Source organism: Pseudomyrmex gracilis, unplaced genomic scaffold (genome assembly GCF_002006095.1).
Source record: "Pseudomyrmex gracilis isolate BER0280 unplaced genomic scaffold, ASM200609v1 scaffold_353, whole genome shotgun sequence".
In the NCBI taxonomy this organism is placed as follows: domain Eukaryota; kingdom Metazoa; phylum Arthropoda; class Insecta; order Hymenoptera; family Formicidae; genus Pseudomyrmex; species Pseudomyrmex gracilis.
Window position 1 is genome coordinate 42855 of NW_018020937.1, and position 21878 is coordinate 64732.

Genomic DNA, 21878 nt, shown 5'->3' on the forward strand with positions numbered 1-21878 from the left:
TTACAATTTACAATTTCAATTAAATTTACAATTTCTTAAATTTCAATTTCTTTATCTTGATATCTAATAAAGAGCGTTATTATAGGAGGCGAGTTGTATATGTTAAAGAGGAAAATAATCGAGATTAATTTACATCGGAGAAAGAGAGAGAGAGAGAGAGAGAGAGAGAGAGAGAGAAAGTTAACTTTCCATTACTCTCATATCGGGAGTTTATCCTCCCGAGTATTTTGCATTGGTCGCATTCCATTTATGGCGTCCGCCATATTGCGACAGGATTTTGGGATTACGGGAGAGCAGCGATAATTTATTGCACTTGGTCTTTGTGTCTGGGAACAATGGGCCTACCGACGTCCCGTGTCCTTTCGCGTATACCGGGGAATAGGATAGAGTTTGACACGTGCAACCCTAAAGCTCGGATTAAACACGTCTTCCTCGTCTCGACACGGAAAAGGTGATACGGCGAGAATATTGTTGAGAGAGAAACGCATAATTTCTGTGTGTGGTTCGATATTTTTTTTTTTTTTTTTTTTATCATAGAAACACTATTTCTATTCGATTTGGCCAACCAAGTTTGCGTTATTCGAGTTGCTTCGAAGAAAGCAATTGTGCACAAGTGTACATTAAAGGAAATCAATTTTTCGAATTATTATATCGGAGTCGCCGATGCAGCGATCGTGACCCACAGTCGCGACGTAGTTTTGCTATTTTCGTGTGACACCCACGGCAAAAGAACATTTAATAAGTGATTCGAGTGGGCGTTGTCAAAGCTATTAAAGAGGCGTGTAACGACAACCGTGCCATTTCGAGTTTCTGGGTCAATAGGTTGCGTTCGAAATGCGCACCTAAAACACATAACTCATTGCCTCGTACGTGAAACTGATCATCCCGAAACGTAATCGTACAATCTCAATACGTGGTGCGGCAAATGCGGAATCATCGTGACCAGCGAACAGAAATCGTTTGGTTAACATCTAATAATTTTTTTCTCTGCAAATTTGTCGAGAAAAACTAAATCTTCTATTTTCAAGCCGCTTTATCGTTCTTGTCACCGATACCAAAGAGAATCTTTATCTTGGTATTTCTTTTTCTTCTCGCGTTGTGACAAAAGAAAAAAAAACAGAGATTTTCTTCGTTTCACGCCTTTTATATATAAACTCTAGACGAAGAGAACGCCGAAGAGAACTTCGAAATTGTATCTATCTCGGAAATGCCAGTTGAGTGTTGGAATAGTAGTATCACGTTTCGAATATCGATGAAATTTGCATGACGCACAGCTTCCTCTCGGTACGGGATTATTTAAGTCACCTTCCGTGAACCCCGTTCTCGTACTCTCTCTATGTGAGTGTGTTTCTTCACCAGAAACTCTCCGCGAGAAACTTCCTCCAACGAGGACCTCTCATCAATATTTATAATAGAGATTATCGCTCTCTCTCTCTCTCTCTCTCTCTCTCTCTCTTCTACTCTTTCCGAAAGTACCAGTTCGGGAGAGATAACTTCGGCGACTTTTTTCTTAGATGACTAAAAAAAGATACTACGCCAATCTAAAAATACAGGGCGCGCTCTAATGCGTTGAAATTGCGTTGCACAAAATATTCAACGCGATTCATCTTTCAAATGTCATTTGTACGTGCGTGCAGCATCGTTGTTCGAAGTAATTATTACACGATGCTCTCTACATTTTGCTACATTATACTACATTATACTACATTAATTAGTATAATACTACATCAATTTTCAACTTTAATTGCGGTGATTGATTGTCGTAAACGAGAGAGTTTATGCACACGAGTGTATTGCAAATCTGACGATTAATCGCCAACAATTGTATTTTACTCGTTACTTCGCGAAAGGAAAAACCTTCGAAATAATTAATTAGCATGAAATAGCTTGATTACCGCGTTTACGTTGGATGAATCGCCGGGCGTTACTACTGCGGCGACAGCGGTAGTAAATAGGCGAGCCCGGCGCATTCAGCGGCGACAACGCGCGAGCGTAAACAATCGCGGACGCTGGCTTGATTGATTAATTAGTACCGGAGAGAAGAGAATGCGGGAATATAACACGGAGTGCGAAATTATAAGAGAAAACATTTCTCTTCGTTCGCGATACGCGCGCTTTTTTTTATATTCCATAAGGGAGTAATAATAATTCAATTTTTTTTTAGAGAAAAATTATGTCGATTCTAAAAATAAGAATAAAAAACTTTCCCTCGAGAGCGAAGCGTGTTTTTTTTGTTTTTTTTTTTCTATTCAGCGACGCGTGATGAAGAAGCAGTTCTCGCTCCTCGCGCATTTGTCCCCGGCATGTAATTCTGCGGAAAAACCGCGTCGCGTTTACCGCGCACGCGATTTGAATTTCAAACCGCATTATTACATCACGTCTCTCGTAGATCTCCCTGTACCTCGTACGTTATAATATGCGTGGTGTGAGGTTTTCTTACGTCGCTTTATCACCGTCGAATGATGACGCTCGGTTCACCTTGTGCCCGATCCCTTCTCCGCGCGCGCGCGGTCAAACCCGCCATAAAACTCGGGGCGAGTTCGTACAAATCGCGGCCAAGACATCACAGCAAATTGTTGTCCCGGTAAAATGAAATCGTACGTACAAAGCGAGGGCGATCTCTGGATTCCCACTGGAACGCGCGCGTTAAATCCATCCTGTTACTCGACCTTGCGCAATATTGGAGACTCGGACGCAATAAAGAACGCGCGCGGATTATCAAAACTAAAAGAATTGTCTGTTGTTTGGAAATCCACAATTCGCCATTATATTTTACGGCGAGCTAAACGTACATACGTGTCGCGAGAATAAATGACAACGCGGTTAAATACGCTGCTACTACTATTGGCGTTAAATAAACGTCGAAATATATCGATGTCCGATACACATCAACGACCGTTAAAATGACAAAGACTCAGGAGCGCATAAATTTATTTCAGACACGTTTGCGAGCAAGGTGGCCGCTTGCCAGGACAAATATGCCGACGCGAGCGTGGGCAATGTGACCGGAAGTAACGCGGTAAACGTCTTCCTGGGGATTGGCGTCGCGTGGAGTATCGCCGCCATTTATCGTGCCTGCCACAACGAGCCGTTCCTCGTCGAACCCGGCAAGTAAGTACCCGATAGCAATTACTAAACTAAATGTCCGGTGTCGTAAAGCCGCGCGCGCGGCTTTATTGCGTCGTGTACACGAGTAAATTTAGAGCACGGTGTATATAATTTCAGATACGCACTAATATTATCATCTTTTTCTTTTTTGTATCTTTTTTTTTTCCCACAAAGCGTGTAACAAGCATTCGAGTCACGAATACTTGTGGATTTCGGGTAATTTGATTGTTTGCTTTTGCTCGAAATTTTTTTTCTCTTTTTTTGAGTACAAAATATATCTCGAATAATTCAAAAACTGTGGAAATATTTTTACAGCTTTGTTTGTAATTGACATAGGTGCGTGTGGTTTTTATTGCGCAATCGGCTTGTTATTGCCGGAGTAAGATCGGATAAGACGTGATGACATGGAACGAGACACGCACACACATACACACAGAATTCTAGTCAGGGTAGATATGACGACGACGTGACCTCGATATAACCAGTCGTCATTTTCCGTTTACGATCTTGTTCGTGAAACTATTCTCAAGAAATTTGGTCAAAGTATTCCGACGGCAACTTGGCCGATGCGTTGCTCCCCCCTTGCAACCAACGTCACGTAAAATTGTGCTGTCGACATTTATCGACGGAAACGTATCGGAAGTGTATTCGGTTTCAGTTATTTAGATGTTTTTCAATAAGTATTTCATACGACACACACACACGCACACACTCACACCGAGTAGATCGCAATTGACTTCCGCAAACAATCGTGCGATTATTTTTATGCAATTTTTCGAAATTCTATGCAAAACTCTCGTCCTCGTGTTTTTTTCCCGGGGAAAAGTAGCTTCGAATCATCAGAAAACTCGTGTTTCATTTGGCATTTCCAATCTCCTATTATGCGGTGTGTTGATACTGTGTTCCATTTTCCGAGGATTTCGACGAGGATTACCGCTCGCGAAATAGAGTATCGTATCTAGTCTAGTATCGAGTGATGATTTCGTGAGCGAAAAAAATTGAATGTAAAAAATGTTTCACGTTGTAATTTGTTAAAATAACGTTTAAAATAATTTTCCATCTACGCGTTTCAAGCAGACCGCGTTAGACAATTTTCTTAACGACTTGTTAAGAGCCAGAACAAATCACGAATATATACAGTCCCAATAGTTTTTTTTTTTAGCGCGCAGATATCATCACAACGAATCCTCAGTCACGCGAAATGTCCATTCGTCAGTGGACTTTTAACATTGAAGTTCGACATCGCAGATTCGGGTCCGAAGATGAATCTTGCGGTCGTGAGCCGGAGAAGTTTTCCCATTCATCTTTGAGGAGCGAACGAGATCTCAGCGAAATCGCTCTCCAAGTTCCTCCGAAACTTGGGGAGAAAATGGAAAGAAAATCGATCTTTATATGCTTCTCTCTGCTAAATGCAAGTTTGTTAAAAAGTACGACATAAAAATCAAAGTTTCGCCGATCGATCAGATCGCATTAAATAAGTTTTTTTTTTCGCGGAAAATTTTCCGCGATTTTTCTCGCGCGATTAAAATCTCCGGTCCGGAACCGTGCAAGAAAAGAAAAAAAAAAAAAATTTGAAATTGCGCCCGCCGATCGCAAAGTTTGCGACTCGGTTATTCACATCTTGAAAACAGTTCAAGCGCGACGTCGATTCGAACACTTCACGTGGATTACACATCCAAAATGGCATATTTTCTGACGCAGCTTGGCCTTTTCCGTCACCCTGTTCTGCAGCGAAGCTTGTCTAGTGATCGTAGTGCTGATGGTGAGGCGAGTGAAGTCGATCGGCGGCGAGCTCGGCGGACCTTTCGTACCGAAGCTCATCACGTCAGTGTTCCTGTTCTCCCTTTGGCTGCTCTACCTCATCATGTCCACCCTTGAGGCCTACGGCGTGATCCAGGGCTTCTAAATCGGGGGCCCATTACGCGACGCCATTACGTCGGCCTATCCATTGTGTATCTTAGTTCTGGCGTCCGCCAAGGCGTATGCTCAACGAAACTTCAACCTGGTGAGTGCAACAGTACAGAGGATGACGATCCATTCAAGAACATATTCGTCGAGAAACAAAAGTTTCTGAAGTTCTGTATTTTTATTTTGATCGGTTGGGTGTTCGCGCAAATGTCACCTCGTGAGAATGTTTTCGCCTCGCAACGGAAAGTTTCGCGCTTCACACGTATACGAAAGCATAGTAGTTTTTTGACTTTTCGGAATACATGAAAGAACAATGTTGAATACATAAAACTCACATTAGTAGAAGACTTAATCCGAGCACACAGACGAGTGTGCGTACATATACATACGATTTACGTTTGTCTTCGTTAAGCACGCTCGACGGTTAGTGTCACGATAATAGTGTAGTCACCTACTTTACTCGTTCGTTCGTCGCGAAGTTCGGCTGTCACTCCAGCATCCTCTTAAAGATTAAATATAGCGCGGAACGATCAGCGCAGACAGCTTTTTGTGTGTCCGGAGTTTCGCGCGAACATCACCGTCGACCCACATTCAAGCTGTCTCTCACGAGCTGTTTTACGCAGAGATTATTCAGATCTCCAGACATTTACTTCATTTCCGAATATTCGAAGAATTATTATTTTACAATTTAAATGCTCGTGAAATATCCGAACAATAAATATTAGAATCAATCTATACGCTGGATGTTTGTGGAAATATAAATATTTGTAAGTATATATATTTATAATTTATAACTTTTTTCTCTCAATACGTGCGAAACACACACGATTGCGAAATTCGAAAATTCGCATCATAATTGCTTGGTTTGCATCATGAATATGTGAAATACTCAATTTATCTCTCCATGGAAATTAAAAAATCCATTTAAAAAATCCATTAATCCCGGACTCGACTCCCGATCGAGGTGTCTTTTTCCCAATGGATTTTTTTAATTTCCATAGGGAAAGAGAGTAAATTGAGTATTTCACATATTCGCAATGCAAACCAAGCATTCTAGGCGAATTTTCGAATTAAATTTAATTCGAATGTCAATGTGTATTAGTTTACACATGTTTGAGCAAAGTTTTTTTTATATTTGCACGAACATTTGGCACATAGGCTCGTATTTTTGGCACTGATAACTTAGTTCGGAATTATCGTTTTTTTTTTGTTGTATATACTCGTTATTTTTTACTTCCCGAGAAATTTATTTTTTGTCATGCCTTTCTTTGAGCGATTCTTCAATTTCTCACTTGCAGGTCACTCTCGCGGCGAGATTTCGTCGCGATTTCGCGCAGAACAAACTCTGACTGTGTCCGGGAATCGCATAAGTTCATCATCCCCCCGACCTGAGACAGTTTAAACACAACGAACCGTGATCGCGTGCGACGTATTCGATGTGCGAGAAATATGTATACGTGTGTGTATGCATGTGTTAGGTACCTGAGAGCGCGAGTGCGTGTGCTTGCGAAAATGTCATTCTTCAACGAAGAGAGAGTGAGAGAGAAAGAGAGAAAGAGAAAAGAAAAAAAAATCAATCGGGAGGAAAGAAAAAATCGAGGAGGGAAGAAAAAAAGGCGGAGAGGAGAGGGAGAGAAATGTGTGCGAGAAAAAGTGAGTTTGCCTTAATATAATTCAAAACAGAAAAAAAAAAAAAAAGAAACAAGTATAACGCAGTTCTAGTCACGCCGCATCTCTTCCGGGGGAGCAGAGATGCGGTCCGTTTATTATCAGAAAAAAAAAAAAGAAGAAGAAACGCGAAGAAAAAAAATCTAGATGTACGCATATGTGCTAAATATACATATATGTATGTATGTATAAATATATATATATATATATATATATGAAATCGCGAGTACATATGTGTACATAGTGTATTTATTTAATATCCTGCATAAGGGAATACACACACAGGTTTCTATGATATTTTATTAGCGAAACTTATATTGCAATTCCTTTTTCGCCAGAGTACGACGTCGCTAATTTTATATACACGTATATATATATATATATATATATAATAATAATATATATATATTATTGTACACGCGAAATATATTCCTTTGTTGTGGGAGTCTTTTTAAAACTTTAGGATTGATCTTCTTCGCAAGAAGAATTCCTCGCGGGACTTCGGGGGAAGAAGAAACGGAGGAGGCGCGAAAGCGCCCGCGAGCGGAAGCAAAGCAACAACCATCGACGTAATTGTGCAATATACGACCGGTTTTCGAAAAAAAAACAAACAAACAAACACGTCATTGCTAGTCATTAAGCGTTACAGTCATCATTAGTCGTTTATTAGCGAGTAACTAATACCGTTTTTGATATATTATATTCGCGAGTGTTCATATAATTTTTTTTTTTTTTCTATTACATAATCTCTTCAGCGTAGTATTTTTTTTGTTTGTTTTTTTTTTTAATTAGATCAGATTAAAACCCGCCCAGAGAGAGAGATGTAGTCACGCATCCGTAAGTTCGAGAAATCGCGATCGGTTCGATATTACACAAGTGCGTACGATTTGTGAAATTTAAAGAACATATATAGTGCATTTTTATTGTTGCAGCAACTGAATTATAGCCACACAAAAAAGACGCGCGAAAAATTGCGTGTGAAATTAGTCGAATTTTGGATATGATTGATCAGGGTTGTCAGGGTTGTGTGTCGCTTTTAACTTGGAACACGAATAAAAACAAAAGAGAGAAAAGAATAATTAAATAAGCTGCTAATAAAAGAGAGAGAGAGAGAGAGAGAGAGAGAGAGAGAGAGAGTACGCGGAAAAACTACATTTTTCAACCATTTAAATCTTGAGAGAAACTTCGTTTGGTGAATACGAAAAGAGCCGAGAGAAGTTATTTTTATTTTCAAGTCGGACCTAAGACGCGAACTCGACGGTGAAATATACCAGGCAACCCTGTTGTTGACGATCTATAAACCTCTCTCGGTGTTTATTATACGAAATATATTTTTTCACTGTCGAATTTGAATTTTATTATACACAAGAAAGAAAAGAAGAAAAAAGTTGTGGAACTCTTTGTCACGATAAAAAAATGTGAATAAAATCTGCTGAAAACTGCCGTTCGAAAAATTGACGCAGATGAGTAATTCACAAAGCAGTTCTGCAAAACCGGGAGGAATAATTATTTCGATTCCAATTGAATCGAAAATTTCGTAATTCCTTTCTGTCGCGTATCGTTTTTTTTTTTTTTTTATTATCTTTCCCAACGCGCGGTCCAATATACACGCGAGAGTGTATATTCCGTGTAAAATTCTGTGCGATTACGCGCAGTGAATTAATTTCTCGAACGTGCACAAATTCAGAAAATATGACAAAATCCTCGTAACAACTTTCAATTAGCTCAGAGGAAAATGAAACAACAAGAAGAAGAAACGCGGTAAAAAGATTCTAAAAAAATGTATAGCGAGAATTTGATAAAAATCTTTCAATTTAAAAAAAAAAAAAAAAAGAAGAAGAAAGAGACAAAGAGAGAGATTTCGAGATTGTCGTCAATCAGAACAAAACAAACTTGTTGAGCAAACTTGATACTAATTTTATCGTGAATACCAACTTGAATACCAACTGAAACATATTTACTGTTGTTAAGGGTAGTTAGATAGCACGACGAATGTTATATAATATATATATATATATATATAAATAAAAACAAATAATTTAGACTCTCGAGGTAATATAAAACCAAAAAACCCCCACGAGTTACATCGCGGCCTTCGTTCGAATGTAAATCGTGTATCCGTCTTCGTGAAAATTTGCGAAGAATCGTATTTTCGTTTTCTGATTCGCGATGTGCGGCATCTCGCGACGCTTGGGAGAATATTTGAATATTTATCCGCGTGGTTGTTCTTGTAATATCTCTTCGTTTGTAACGCAGTTTTTTCAGGTTAAAATTCGAATATTCTTCGAAGCGGCGCCAGAACAACCGGCAATTTTAATCAAAGAAACGGGGGAGGTTACGATTCTTTGCTGCGTCATTCGTGAAGAAGGAGCGCAAAATGTTCTCGTTGATCTTCACTGCCTTTGATCGAGGGTCGCATTTTGTTGGGGAGACGAAAACAGTTAACGCAACAGTTATATATTCGAGTTATACATGCGAATCGAGTTTGTGTGTGTGTGTGTGTGTGTGTGTGTGTATGGACTATGTACTCCGAAACTCATTTTAGACGATACGGACTCTCGGATGACGGTATCGCTTCAAGGAGAGTCCCAATCTGTTACACACACAGTTTTTGAATTCACACACACACGAGCGCGCGCGAGTCACACACCGTCATTCTTGCGCGAGAGACGAATAATCGCGATCGAATTTTTAAGTTTACAAGATTGTTGTACAAGAGGAGAGCGTGATCTCGCGCGATTGTGGGGAGATTTTTAGAGTACGTCGAAATATTATACAGGCGGCCATTTTTAGCGACATATATTCTACAAATATATAGAAACAAAGAAATACCTCATAAGAAAGATGATTTAAAAAAATTATTGTTGGCATTTTGTAACATTAGCTTTTGCAAGAATTGCCGGATGAAAGAAAACATTGTTTTTCCCTTTATATATGTCTTTCCCTCGTAAACAATCGATCCTGCCCTAAACGTTCTTTGTTGACGTGAGTCTTTTAAGGCAATGTTACGATGTGCTTCTTTGATGTCATTGTAAAAAATCGTCGCGCGTCTAAACGAACCTTTGTGGACTACGCAGCACGCACACACATGTATATGTAAGCTCGTTACATGCGTTTGTTCTTGCATCGATCTGATCTCCGCGGTAATGAGAAACGTGCGACTACGAACGTGTGTGTGTGTGTGTGTGTGTGTTGGTTGCTGTTTAACTCTTAATTAACATTGTGTGAAAGCGCAGCGGCGCGAACAATTAATGAACTCTTCTTCTGTGGGTCGATCGTGTACCAATGAGATGCGAAAATCTTGAACCTCCCGAGTTGCCGAGAGAATTCTTGGCTTTATAAATTGTGTATCGTTTTTGTAACACACAGTTTTGAAAAGGGACAGCAAAGCTTAATTAATTTCACATTACTCTTAACGCGATTATTCGTACAGTGATGATGATTGATTCTTGTTTGTATACGCGCGCGTTGTGGAATTTCTCTTTTTCTCTTTCTCTCTTTCTTTCTTCTCCCTTCTCTGTCTTTTCTACTGACTACAGTGTCGTCAACAGAAACAATTTCGAAATCGGTATGAATCCAATATCTATTCACATATTTCAATTTTTGCTTTGAATATTGAATTTTCTCTTCCGTCCTGAAAAAAAAAAAAAAAAAAGAAATTAAAATGCATATATCCAGATTTGATGTATTTATATGGCAGCTCGATGTATATATATATATATATCTGGTTATTATATACTGTTGAAGAACATTACAATATTAGATTCACGGTAACTCGTGATTAAAAATTTAAAAATTAAACATATTTTTTAATTTTATTGTGCGCGAAATTTTTACCAAATTAGTATTTAGTTAATTCTATATGTTAAACTATATTTTTCTCGCTCAATACGTATATGTTTTGTTTACTAGTTTACGTTAAACTGTTATGTCAAATTATACTTTATTTTTATTACAATATATAGCGATTTATACGTACTTACTATGCAAAAAAAAAAATAAATAAATAAAAGATGTAAAAGATAAAATACATTTTTGGTTGATTTGCATCCTTAATTACTTGCAGCAGTATTGAAGTGCTAGTTTTTAAGTTTTTCTCGCAGATTTTTAAGTTACATCTATGTGTTATTTTCGCGATTTGATTTATATCGCAGGTAAGTGTGTGCAATAATTTTGTATTTTTTAATATAAATCTCTTTTTTTCATCAGTAATGAGAGGAGAATTATTTATTAAGAATTATTCTAATTTTTATACCTGAGTTTTTTCAGTTTTCTCGACATAAATAAAACGAACTGAAAGGTAGTCACGGATTTTTTTTCAGCTTCATACAGAAAATGCAGAAAAAAAAAGAGAGAAAGTGGGAAAAAGTAGGTCGAACGCAAAAGTAGGAAAACGATATCCGATTTGATCGCAAAAAATAGATGCAATAAATTTAACAAAAAAAAAAAAAAAATATTACCCTCATTTTCCTATCAGTTCGAAAGAAGTTAAATGCAATGTTATTAATCACAGTATTACTTTGACGCGTCTAATTCAATCCTCCGGTAAAAGCGGAACTTTTTATCTCTATTCTCGAACTTATCGAGCTATCTATCAAATTAAACTCAAAAAAAAAAAAAAAAAAAAAAAAAAAAGATTTTTCCGATCGCAGGCAGGAAAAGACAAACGCTTGTAAGAAAAAAGAAACAACAAACAAACAAACGACGAAGAACAGCAAATTCATAGGTATTTTATTAATCCAAACAGTTTGCGATATAGTTGATATTGTAAGTATATGTGCGCGCGTACAGAATAGGATGTACACAGAGACACTCAAATAGCAAAGCGTTCAAGTGATAAAAACCGTAAACGGGATCCGGAACGTCTTTTTCGAATCTTCGTCGTTCAGCACGATCGCTCGACCGCGAATGGACGCTGTTAATTCTGCGGTGTAAATTTTCTATATCGTGTTTACACACGGGAGAACCTGATTATGCGTCCGGTGCATACTGGAGAGGTGCACACCGAGCGAGCACAAGCAGGATAAAAGCACAGGTGGCGAATAATTAATCAAGCATAATCAAAAGTGCTACACGTACCTCAGTGGCTCGTTTGCGTTGCGGCGTCGTGTTGACGAAAGAATTCACCAATGACGTGCGATCTCCCTATCTTCTGTCTCTCTATTCCTTCTCATCTCTTCCACTCTTCTCTTCTATACTATCAACTATTTATCTACTTGATTATCTCTCTCTCTCTCTCTCTCTCTCTCTCTCTCTCTCTCTCTCTTTTTTCTTTTTTCCTCTCTTCCTCTTCTAAACATCCCGACTCTTCTTCCGAAGATTCCGGATATTAACACTTGTTAAGGTCTATTCTCTCTTCTAATCTTTCTCTCCTTAAACTTTAAACGAAACTAGTTTAAAGGCGCAACCTAACCAAATGGAGATGGTCAGTTTGAACATAATATTATAACCTTTTTCATTAACTTTTTACTTTAAGCTTAGTCGAGCAATATATAGATTGTTAAACGGTTCGATATAAAACGTCGCTAACTTGAATATCGTCGCAATCTGATTCTTTCAACGCGCGTCTTCCTTTTTCATTTATTTGTTTCCTTCCTTTCTCATATTATTTACTTTTTCAATGTTCTTGTACACCGTGAATGTCGATTCTCTCTCTCTGTAGTTTTAGTTCCGTCCGTGAAACTTTCCGATCCGGGCCACTTGATAACAGACCGGCCATTTATTCTCGTTACAATGGCGTGCATAGGATTTTGGTCGTACGGATTGAATTTTGCTCGTCGGGACGTGACACAATGTTTAAACGACTTCCCAAACTGTTTCGTGAAAAGAAATCGCGAGCGTTACGCATTCGATTGCGTTCAGTGCGGAATTGTTGGGGAGAAAATAATCCCGCGGGAATAATTCTGCCACGTGTCGCTTCCAAACAAAGACGAGATTGAGATTACACGGATCCTTTCTCGCCGCGTACACTGTCGGAGAATCAACTTAAAGTAGATACGCAGATACACACACAAACATACCACATACGAAGTTAAGTTTATACATTTTATTAAAATCAAAAAAGAAATTCTCTTTTTCTTTTGCAAAAAATTCTATTTTTCTCGCAAAAACATGGATATACAAAAAAAAAAAAAATATATATAAGAGACTAAGAGATATCAAATATTTATATTGAATCTACAATTTTAATAAATATCGAAAAACAATCTTCAAATCAAAACTACAAAGTTTGTAACAGCTGATAAAAATATATATTTTTTTGTAACGCAACTTTAAAGAGAGGGATAATAGAAAGCTGTTCTTCTATTTTTACTAAGGTTTTTTTATTTTTGCAATAGTTATCGTTTAAAATACTCTCAAATATACGTAATGCTTACAAAAGCGACACGCTTGAATTATTTCCACGTGTAATTTTTGCGAAAAAAAAATAGTTTGCAAAATCATTATTTTAATTTATTTGAAACTTTTTTTTACATATTTATTTTTTGTAATTTATTTATATATTTGTTTTATTGAAGTATTCATGTTGCAGATGACTTGCGATATTCAATGTGCGACAATGAATTAGGTTGTATTAATCCAGGTTGTATTAATCTAATAAATATCGATTAAATTTAATCTCTCGGTGAGTGAATTTCGATATATTAACGAAGAAAAAAAACGACGCAGTCTAGTGTTGAGTAATTTCGTATTTTTCGGTAAAGTCCTATTTCATAAAAAGTTCAAAGTTCGATGTCTCGCGAAATAAAAAAATTAAAAAAATATATACGTATGTATATGATTTTAAACTCGGTTTTTATCTCAGACATCGAAACGTGAATTTTATGTACAGTTGTTGACAATTTTCAATGCTTTAGTCGAGATAAACGGATTTGTTATCAGTCTGTTTATCGCACGTGGCCAGCCCCTGCAATCTCCATGTGAATACTGTTTACGTAAACATATTTTACTTAATGAGGATATATTCCAGTAAAATCTAAAAACGAATCACTGGAAACAACGAATATATATGAAATGGCCGCATCGAAAAACCCAATAGAATTTTGTCTCTTTTCTTGGGCCACCGGCTGTATTTTAATTAAGACAAAAAAAAAACCAGTTAGTTGTCTCGCGTATATTTATTAATATTAGTTTTCTACACTTTTAGTTTATATACTTTAGAAACTAGAGAAGTTTAGTTAGTTAGAAAAATCTCGTATATGTGTATAATGTATATTTACTTAAAAATATGTGCGAGATACGCCGTGTACATATTGAAAAAACAAACAATTTATTATATAAATTTATTATACTATTATACGTATATATATTATTATACATTACGTGTGCCACAAATTTATTTAAAAAACTGAATAAGTGAAATAATAAAACTAAGTCTCTTCGAAGAATTGTTAAGCGGGCCAATTTTTGCGGATACATTTTTAAGCCGTAAATGAACTTTTATCCGGAATTTTTCTCACACTCGATAGTTAGATCCTCCTCCCGATATCATTTCACAATTAATATCTCGGCAACACGATTACATCTCGGAATAATATATCACACATACTTATTGTATCTCATATATGAGATAAGTCGTTGCGCATCAGCGGATATGATAACCTAACCGCGGAATTAATTTCTAGCAACAATTGAACCAATATTAACGTAATATTGATTGAGTCTTGATTAAGTTCGTTAACATCGATAACAATCAGGCACTCCCGAAATCGAAATTGAGCGATATACGCACAACAAGGACCAGCAGAAACACGTAGTAGAGAACAAAAAACCAAAAAAAATAAAAGTCTGAAGTAGAAGTTGGAGCAAATTAATTCTTTGTACTCTTCGCTGTTACGGCACGTGTGTAAATATTTTATTTAATATATTCAATTAAAAATAAATTTCCAAACCTGCAAAAAATTTGTCTCGGCTAAACAAAAAAAAAGTCCTTGATGTATCTTCAGCGATTGAAAATTTTTTTCTGTCTCTCAACATAAAAAAAGTGAGGAGTGCAAACGGTTAATATCAATAGTTTTAGTTAAAATATTTCACACGACTGATTGTGAAAACCAATCAACGCGAGCTATCGACACAATTGTTTTCTATTATATTGTGTATAGATTTGATTACACATCTTCCTTTGATATAAACTAGTTTCGGCTGTCGCGTCCAATCAGTCTCTCGTGATAAACGACCAATAAATATCGCGATAGAAAAAAAAAAAAAACGTTTCTATTCGGACCAAAGACTTAATTGACGCGTGAAAAATATGGCTGTGCGTGAACTTGTTGAAAAAAAAAAAAAAAAAAAACATTTGTACAGTAAAAGCGATCGCCGTGCGTTTGCTTTTGCGCACTTTGTATATCGAGGCGGTAGAATCTCTGTGAATCTCTCTCTTGCGACGTTTTCAATTAAATTGAAATCGTTTCTAGAGAAAGACGTTTCTAACAATAATTGACCGTCGCCTCGATTAGTGGCAATCAAAAAATTTTTTTTTCCAAGCATGTTTTCATTGTTACTTAACATTTATTGTTACCTTTTATTGTTACTTAAAATTTACGTGTTTACTTAATGTTGTTTTGTTACATATTACAATTTTACACATTGTATATTACAGTTTTAGATTTAAATTATATAGTCTTTATGTTGGATTATTTATTTACAAGACAAGATTCACGAGCTGCGCATTATAAACGCGTTCCTCGATTTCAAGCTCTCTCTTTATCTAACCGGAAGAAAAAAAAATAGAAGCGCTGGTAGACTTAATCGAGGATAAAAACGTATTTACTCTCAGAACAAAAAAAAAAATGAGCACAGAGAGAACTAAGCGAAAAGATAGACAATTTTTCTCTGCAGCACGAGTGCAATTTCGTAGTCCGATTTTTTATCGTGCTGTGTATGAAATTTTTACACAGAAAGAAAGACACACACCGAATCTCATCTTCTCTCGAGTCGCATCGTCATTCGGGGCTGGCTGCATCATCCTGTAAATATTACCGTATTATATCCCATGTGGCCATTTCTGCATTTTTAAGAGACATAACGTCCGTAGATCCAACTCCCGAATCTTCTTTCTTTCGTCCTTCATCCCTTTTTCTTCGAAACTTCTCTTTCTCGTTTTTGTTTTTGGTTTTTGTTTTTATTTTCTTGGTTACTGCTTTTGTTTCTAAGATAAATACCTATTATACATAGACACGCTACACAATATACGTGTAACACATGTATGTAATCTATGACTACTATACTATGTACTGTACTACGGGGGTGTGGAGAGATACCCTCCACACTCTGCGCTATCGTTCAATCTCTATCGTCCTATCTTTACTGTCTTTACATGTCTTTAAACGATGTAGACTGTTAGTGAAAATACAGATATTTATGATGACACTACTGCTCTCTCTCCCGAAAAACAGAGGAGGAGCCAAAGATGAAGTTGCAAGGGAAATATTATATAAAAATACGAAGAACTTTAGAGCAAAATTTGGACCAATTTCGTAAATTCCGTTTTTTTTTTTGAGTCCTCGAACGTGCACATTAAAATCTCGAAGACGAGACTTTGTATCAGAAGTACGTTAATATTTCTTCAAATTTGCATATTAAGTATACATTTCGCGGAATTTTTGTATTACATATCTCTCTCGGTTACGCGTTGTTGTGTGAGATCAGACTTCACTCAATTTCGTAATGACGTAACAAAATTATCAGGCGCTCCAGCCGAGTATTCTTCATTCAAACACTTGGTCCAATTCTTCTCTGAACTTTTTGTATACATAATTAATAAAAACGAGATCCGTCTCTCATCGACGATCTTTTCTCGCATCTACGAAAGAGATAAGATTATAAATTACGTACAAGATAGAGAGTTGGTGTGTTCCTTTAGAAAACAGTTCTGCGATTAAGATTGCGAAGCGAGGAGGGGAAGGGAGGTGGTTGTGCGCAGCGGCGAGAGAATACGCGCGATGCATATGTAATACATACTCTCCAACATTGTCGGCGCTGCTCAGAACTGCTTCCGAAAGTTACATTTAAGATAGTAAACTGTTACATGATGGGGAAGATACAAGAAACTGTCGTTCTAGATCGCGAGCACCGTCAATATTTACGTCCCGCGGAATATCCGTATGTTCAAACAGCGTGAATCCACCACAGACTAAAATTCAGAAGCGAACTTGCTCGCGCGCGGCGCGAAACTACTACAAAAGAATACGATATATATATATATATATATATATTAATGAGAAAGAGTCAAACAACGTTGCGGCACGGAGTTACGTGCGGATTGTTTGAGACAACCTGATTCGGATCATCAGCGATTAGAATTATGATGTTTATAAAAAAAAAGTTTGGGAGGAAAAAAAAACGCTCCAATATTTCCAGAAGAAATAAATGATCTCGAAGTATCGGCGGGTCACGTGGTGTGGAACGATCAGTGTTAGTTTAACGGGTACATTTTGAATAGCAAGCGAGAAGAAAAACGCGCGTACGTTGTATGTGAGTTTTATACCGTATAAGCGAAACATACAAAAATACTGTTCGCCAGTAGACGTACATACACGTGTATATATGTATTGTTATGTTATTGCCTAATAATTATGAAATAGAATGTTATATATAACACTTGTAATCTGTATCCTTTTTCTCTACCCTCTCGCCGTCGCGTTTTATATTGGCGTTTCGTTGCGAAGAATTTGATCTTCTTCGTCTTCGTCCTCTTCTTCGTGTTCTTCTTCTTCGTCGGGCACACCCCATCCCGTTTCTTCCAGTTTCGATTCCAGGAGATTCCAGAATAACCGTTCCATGGGAACTCTGCGAGCACAATGTATTCGTCGGAAGATATTTCGTGAGATATTTATGTAAATGTGTATATTACCTTTCCAAATCTTCTCTGTTTAAGTTCATAGCAATGAGTTTTCTCAGTGACATGCCGGCATCCGGCGTTAGGTCGACTCCCGCGATAACCGACATCTTGTCCCAAAGTGGCTGCGTCATCGTTGGATCGAGAAAAATGGCTAACAGCGGAATGTATTGCTGTGCGTGTGTGTGTGAGTAACAAAGCAATGATATGAGTAAAATTACGAGGAAGTTTTTGTTTTGCATCGAAATTGTAAAACTGAACGTAGAAAAAACAAGAGAGTACCATAAACCATCTCACTTCCTCTAAAAACTGATGACACAATTTTAAAGGTGCCGGATGCTGAAACGGATCGGGATCGTCCACGTATCCTCCGAAACTGCGGAAAACTCTGGCCGGTTAACGTATAACCAGTTAATAAGTTTCGTGAACACTTTGGGCCATTTGCGGCATCGAGTTACTCTCTTAATACCGACGAAGAGAAGTGTTCACGAAACTGCACCGAAAGTGTTTGCGAAACTTCGGCACGAAAATGAGACACAAAAGCCGCACGCGTAAGAGAGTATGATTAGATTCGGGGGGTATTAGGTCGTGTCGTTTAACCTGTACGGATAATTGGTCGCGAGTTGGATCTTGATTTTCGTTCTGTAAAGTTTACTGGTTTTGTTGAAGTCGTGAAAATATTCCTTGCACTTGTTCTCTATATGATCTATATCGAGATATTCGAAGGAACTGTTGAGCCAGACCTCGCGGTTCCTTTGCCAACGATATCCCTTGTATATTACGTTGTAAAATGGGAGAATGTTCTCTCTGAGTTCATTGATGCGCGGATAAGCCGTCAACGGGAATTGAAACAACGCCTCTTCCGCATTTATCGATTCGGCTTTCTGCTTCATGCGCTCCAACTCGCGCATCATCTTCCACATGAGCTCGATGTATTCCTTCACGCGCTTGGCATCATCCATATCGTTCATTATGACCAACCTGGTGATTGTAACGGTGTTGTTTTTTTAAAAATATTTCTATAGATACAGTAGATAAACATTAAAATAATGTGTTTTTGTTTTTTTTTTAACATGCGTTCAATATCACTGTCACCTTTTTTTGTCTTTGTTTGAAGAGAACACAAAAGTTTTTGCAAAATTACCTAGGAAACATGCCTTCCACACGGTGACTCAGGATCTCGACCTCCTCCTGAAGCTTTTCCTCAAGATCGAATTTCATTTGTTCGTACATCGACGAGCTGCGTTCGAAAATCGGTTTGATACGCTTGAACCATTGCACAGTCGTGGTATTTAACTCGATGTGATGTCGGCTCAAACTAGTCATCTCGAGGAGAGAGGTCAACATGCGAAGCGAAAGATACATTTTTTCCTGCAGTTCCATCAACACCGTTGACGTCGCCGCCAACATGTACTGACCTGCGTCAAAAATACATTCGTTACTTTGCACAACTACGGTGTGAATAAAAATACGAATTTCGCGCGAAATAAATGTTGCAAACATTTATGCGAAAACGAAGTACGAGTTGCAAAACTCGTACCTTGATTTGAGATAAAATATTCTTTTTTTTCTCCGTGCTAAAAATAAATTATTAAGTGAGAAAGAGAGAGATAGAAAAAGACAGAAAATAACACTTACCTAATTCCAGTAATTCTTTTGTGGTTTGCGGAACGTCTAGTGCACGGTCTCTTAGCTCTTCGAACGTATTGCATATGTCCAGATTGTAATTCCAATGACGCTCCACTAGCTCGTCGATGACAATATCCCGTGATCTGTTCGCGAAATAAATGAGACCGTGTTTTGCGGCAACTTGATGCACTCTCATCGTTTCTAAGTACTCATTATCGGGCTGTAATAATATTTTTTTTCCTATTTTTACTAGTAACTCCTATTTTTATATGTACATATATAAAACCAGGCGGTGTTGATTTTGTTGTAAATTCATTTGTATGAAAAAAAAAAAGTGTAATCGCTCGTGAAACTGTCAATCAAAATTTAAAGAGCCAATACCAGACTGAATAAACGTAAATAAAACTTTATTCAGATGTCTCGATCTTTGTGTTGGATTTTTTTCAGTGACAAACTGCATGTAAATAACTAAATGTAATATAATTAATTTTAGTTTGCCAACAATCTGTTTGCCAACAACAGACACAAGGATCGTTTGACATCTAAATAAAGTATTTACATCAATGTATACGAACATCTAGTGCTCCATTCTCGTATTGGCCCTTCGAATTTTTATTTGTACGAGGCCTTTGTTAAGAGAATATTATCTATTTACACACACCATTCCGTGTATCGCGCGTATCAAGTCGTTAAAATCTTTAACTCTCTCCATGCATTGCTCCAGAGTGTGTTCCTTCTTGAACCGTTTCGTGGCGGCCATTGCGTCGAGCTGCTCGTTGTCCTCGACGTGAAGGATGCAATCGAATTTCAGTCGCAGTTCCGCCACGTAGTCGCACAGTGGCCGGAAAAATTCTTGCAAACTCGCAGTCAGACGTTCGTGCGCTTTATTCAAGTACCAATCGGGCAGCGAGACAAACGCGGGGTTACTATTCGCGGCGATATTAAGTTCCGTCTGTCCTTTTTCCCTTTTACCGCCTTTTCGTCTTTCTTCTCTTCCTCCACGTCCTTGGTAACGTCTGCTGTGCACCCACGTTTCCAACGGCGGCAAATGCCGACCGCTGGTCGCTATCTCGTTCACGAAATCGTGAAAGATGTTGTGCAACTCCTCGAGCCGAGGACTCGCGAACAGATCGCGATTTTCGCACTTCAACTCGAACTGTGAAATTTCATCAATATGTCAATTATTTGTGCATTTTTGTGCGATTTCGTTTTTTTTGTTTTTTTGCACACACCGTCAAAAAAGGCATCGCAGCTCGATCGGTGAGAACGTTCAGCAAGTGCTCGATGGTGTTGATGGCGCGGTTGATTATTTGCAGACCTAGAAGAGTCGTGGCGCATTTGAGAAAACGCGGCAGAACGTTCCCGGACACATCCTGAATGTTGCGACGTTGGGAGACGGTTCGCGCGATGTTAACGTAATACGAAGCGGTGATCGTGTGCACGCTCTTCTTAAGATCCGCGCGAACCGAATCGCAAAATCTGCAAAGCGCGAACTTTTATTTTTATTTATTTATTTATTTTTTTTTTTATCTTCTCCACTCGATCCGATCTGATTTATTGCAAAAAACAAATAGAAGGATACCTGTCGAAATTAAGAAAGTCGAGGGTGCGATAGCGTGCGAAGTCGCAAAGTATCTCCGGCAGAAGAAGATGCGCCTTAGCGACGATGCTTCTAACGAGCTGATGCGACAGGTAATACTGTTTGGAGAACGTGCAGCGATTTTTGAAAAATTTCGCGGCGAACTTCGTACGACCGGGATACTTGTAAGGCAAAATGGCGTACAGATCTTCTCTGCACGCGTCCTCGCACTCGATTAGTATCGCGCGACGTATCGTCAGCTCGCGCATCGTCTCGCAATACCTCTTCTTCAATTCCTGAATCTGCTCCTCGAGAATATCCGCGTACTTGCCGCTCGCATCCAATCGAACGAGCAATTTGCGAATGCCCCTTTCCCATTCCTGCAACACACGTTCGATATACTTTCGGTATCCCTTCTTTCCGAACAAATATACGATGTAATCGACTCAACTCACTGGAAGTAAGCCGATAATTGGCACTTCCTCGGCGGCCTTTTTCATTTCGCGGAAGCAATCGTTCTGCGACCTCACCGCTTCGATCCGACGGACGTACATCTTCTTTCTCCGATGGAGTCTTTTGGCTTTTGCCGTTGCCGCTTCCAACACATCTTGTATCTCTTTAGCGAACAACTTGCGTGAGACGTTGAATAAAAAAGTTGTGCTTTGTTAATTTACACGCGCACACGTGAAAAAGGTGAGTAACGATTATTTTATTATAAATTTACCTTTTCGAGTTTGTAATCGTGTAATTTTGATGATCGTTTCTCATTATTCGAAACGGTAATCTCCGAGGCATCCGGTTCCGAGGAACCGGACTGTCCCGTCATTATGTGAAAATTCGATCAAAGACAATATAGCGATTGGTTATTACTTTTTTTTTTTTATTTGTTAACTTAACGCGCTTTTTCCACCCTGTTTTACCCCAGGGTTGTCGTTTTTTTTTTTTGTTTAGCATACACGGGATATTAGGTTAAAACATGGTGCCGAATGATGTCACGAACAAAAGAACCTTGATTGAACTCACTGTTAAAGACACACTTTAGCCTAAGGCTGCGTTTCAATATTCACTGCCAGTACTGAAAATCTATGGCACATGTGAAGCAAAGACTTTTAATATGATTTTTAATTAATATAAACTGGATTGAATATC

General features: G+C 38.1%; 2 protein-coding genes across 4 annotated transcripts in view; one reads left to right on the forward strand and one right to left on the reverse strand.

The window, feature by feature from the left end:
• LOC109860246 (sodium/calcium exchanger 2) overlaps positions 1-6617 on the forward strand; it is a 47839-nt gene extending 41222 nt beyond the window's left edge. For all 3 annotated transcript variants that reach the window (XM_020439212.1, XM_020439213.1, XM_020439214.1), the window contains exons 7-9: positions 2940-3111; positions 4810-5113; positions 6315-6617. In XM_020439212.1, the coding sequence (XP_020294801.1) occupies positions 2940-3111; positions 4810-5014 (377 nt within the window). In that variant the 3' untranslated portion in view covers positions 5015-5113; positions 6315-6617. The remainder of the gene's footprint in view (positions 1-2939; positions 3112-4809; positions 5114-6314) is intronic.
• A 7984-nt stretch (positions 6618-14601) lies between these two features.
• On the reverse strand, positions 14602-21697 carry LOC109860245 (dynein heavy chain 12, axonemal-like). Its single transcript, XM_020439211.1, has 11 exons — positions 21454-21697; positions 21185-21358; positions 20733-21109; positions 20383-20629; positions 19812-20306; positions 19160-19370; positions 18666-18939; positions 18122-18502; positions 17804-17897; positions 17537-17694; positions 14602-17472 (listed from the first exon to the last, which is right to left on the reverse strand). Exons 1-11 carry the CDS (start codon positions 21553-21555, stop codon positions 17328-17330), a joined length of 2658 nt encoding a protein of 885 aa, XP_020294800.1. The 5' UTR covers positions 21556-21697; the 3' UTR covers positions 14602-17327.
• Positions 21698-21878: the final 181 nt, after the last annotated feature.

What these genes read in the sequence shown, in the direction of transcription:
- LOC109860245 (XM_020439211.1), bottom strand. Translation starts at nt 21,555, where the DNA reads ATGACGGGACAGTCCGGTTCCTCGGAACCGGATGCCTCGGAGATTACC. An exon ending in CTGCGATGCCTTTTTTGACG is followed by an intron (nt 20,307 to 20,382) that starts GTGTGTGCAAAA and finishes GAAATTTCACAG; the next exon opens with TTCGAGTTGAAGTGCGAAAA. An exon ending in TACGCGCGATACACGGAATG is followed by an intron (nt 19,371 to 19,811) that starts GTGTGTGTAAAT and finishes ATATTATTACAG; the next exon opens with CCCGATAATGAGTACTTAGA.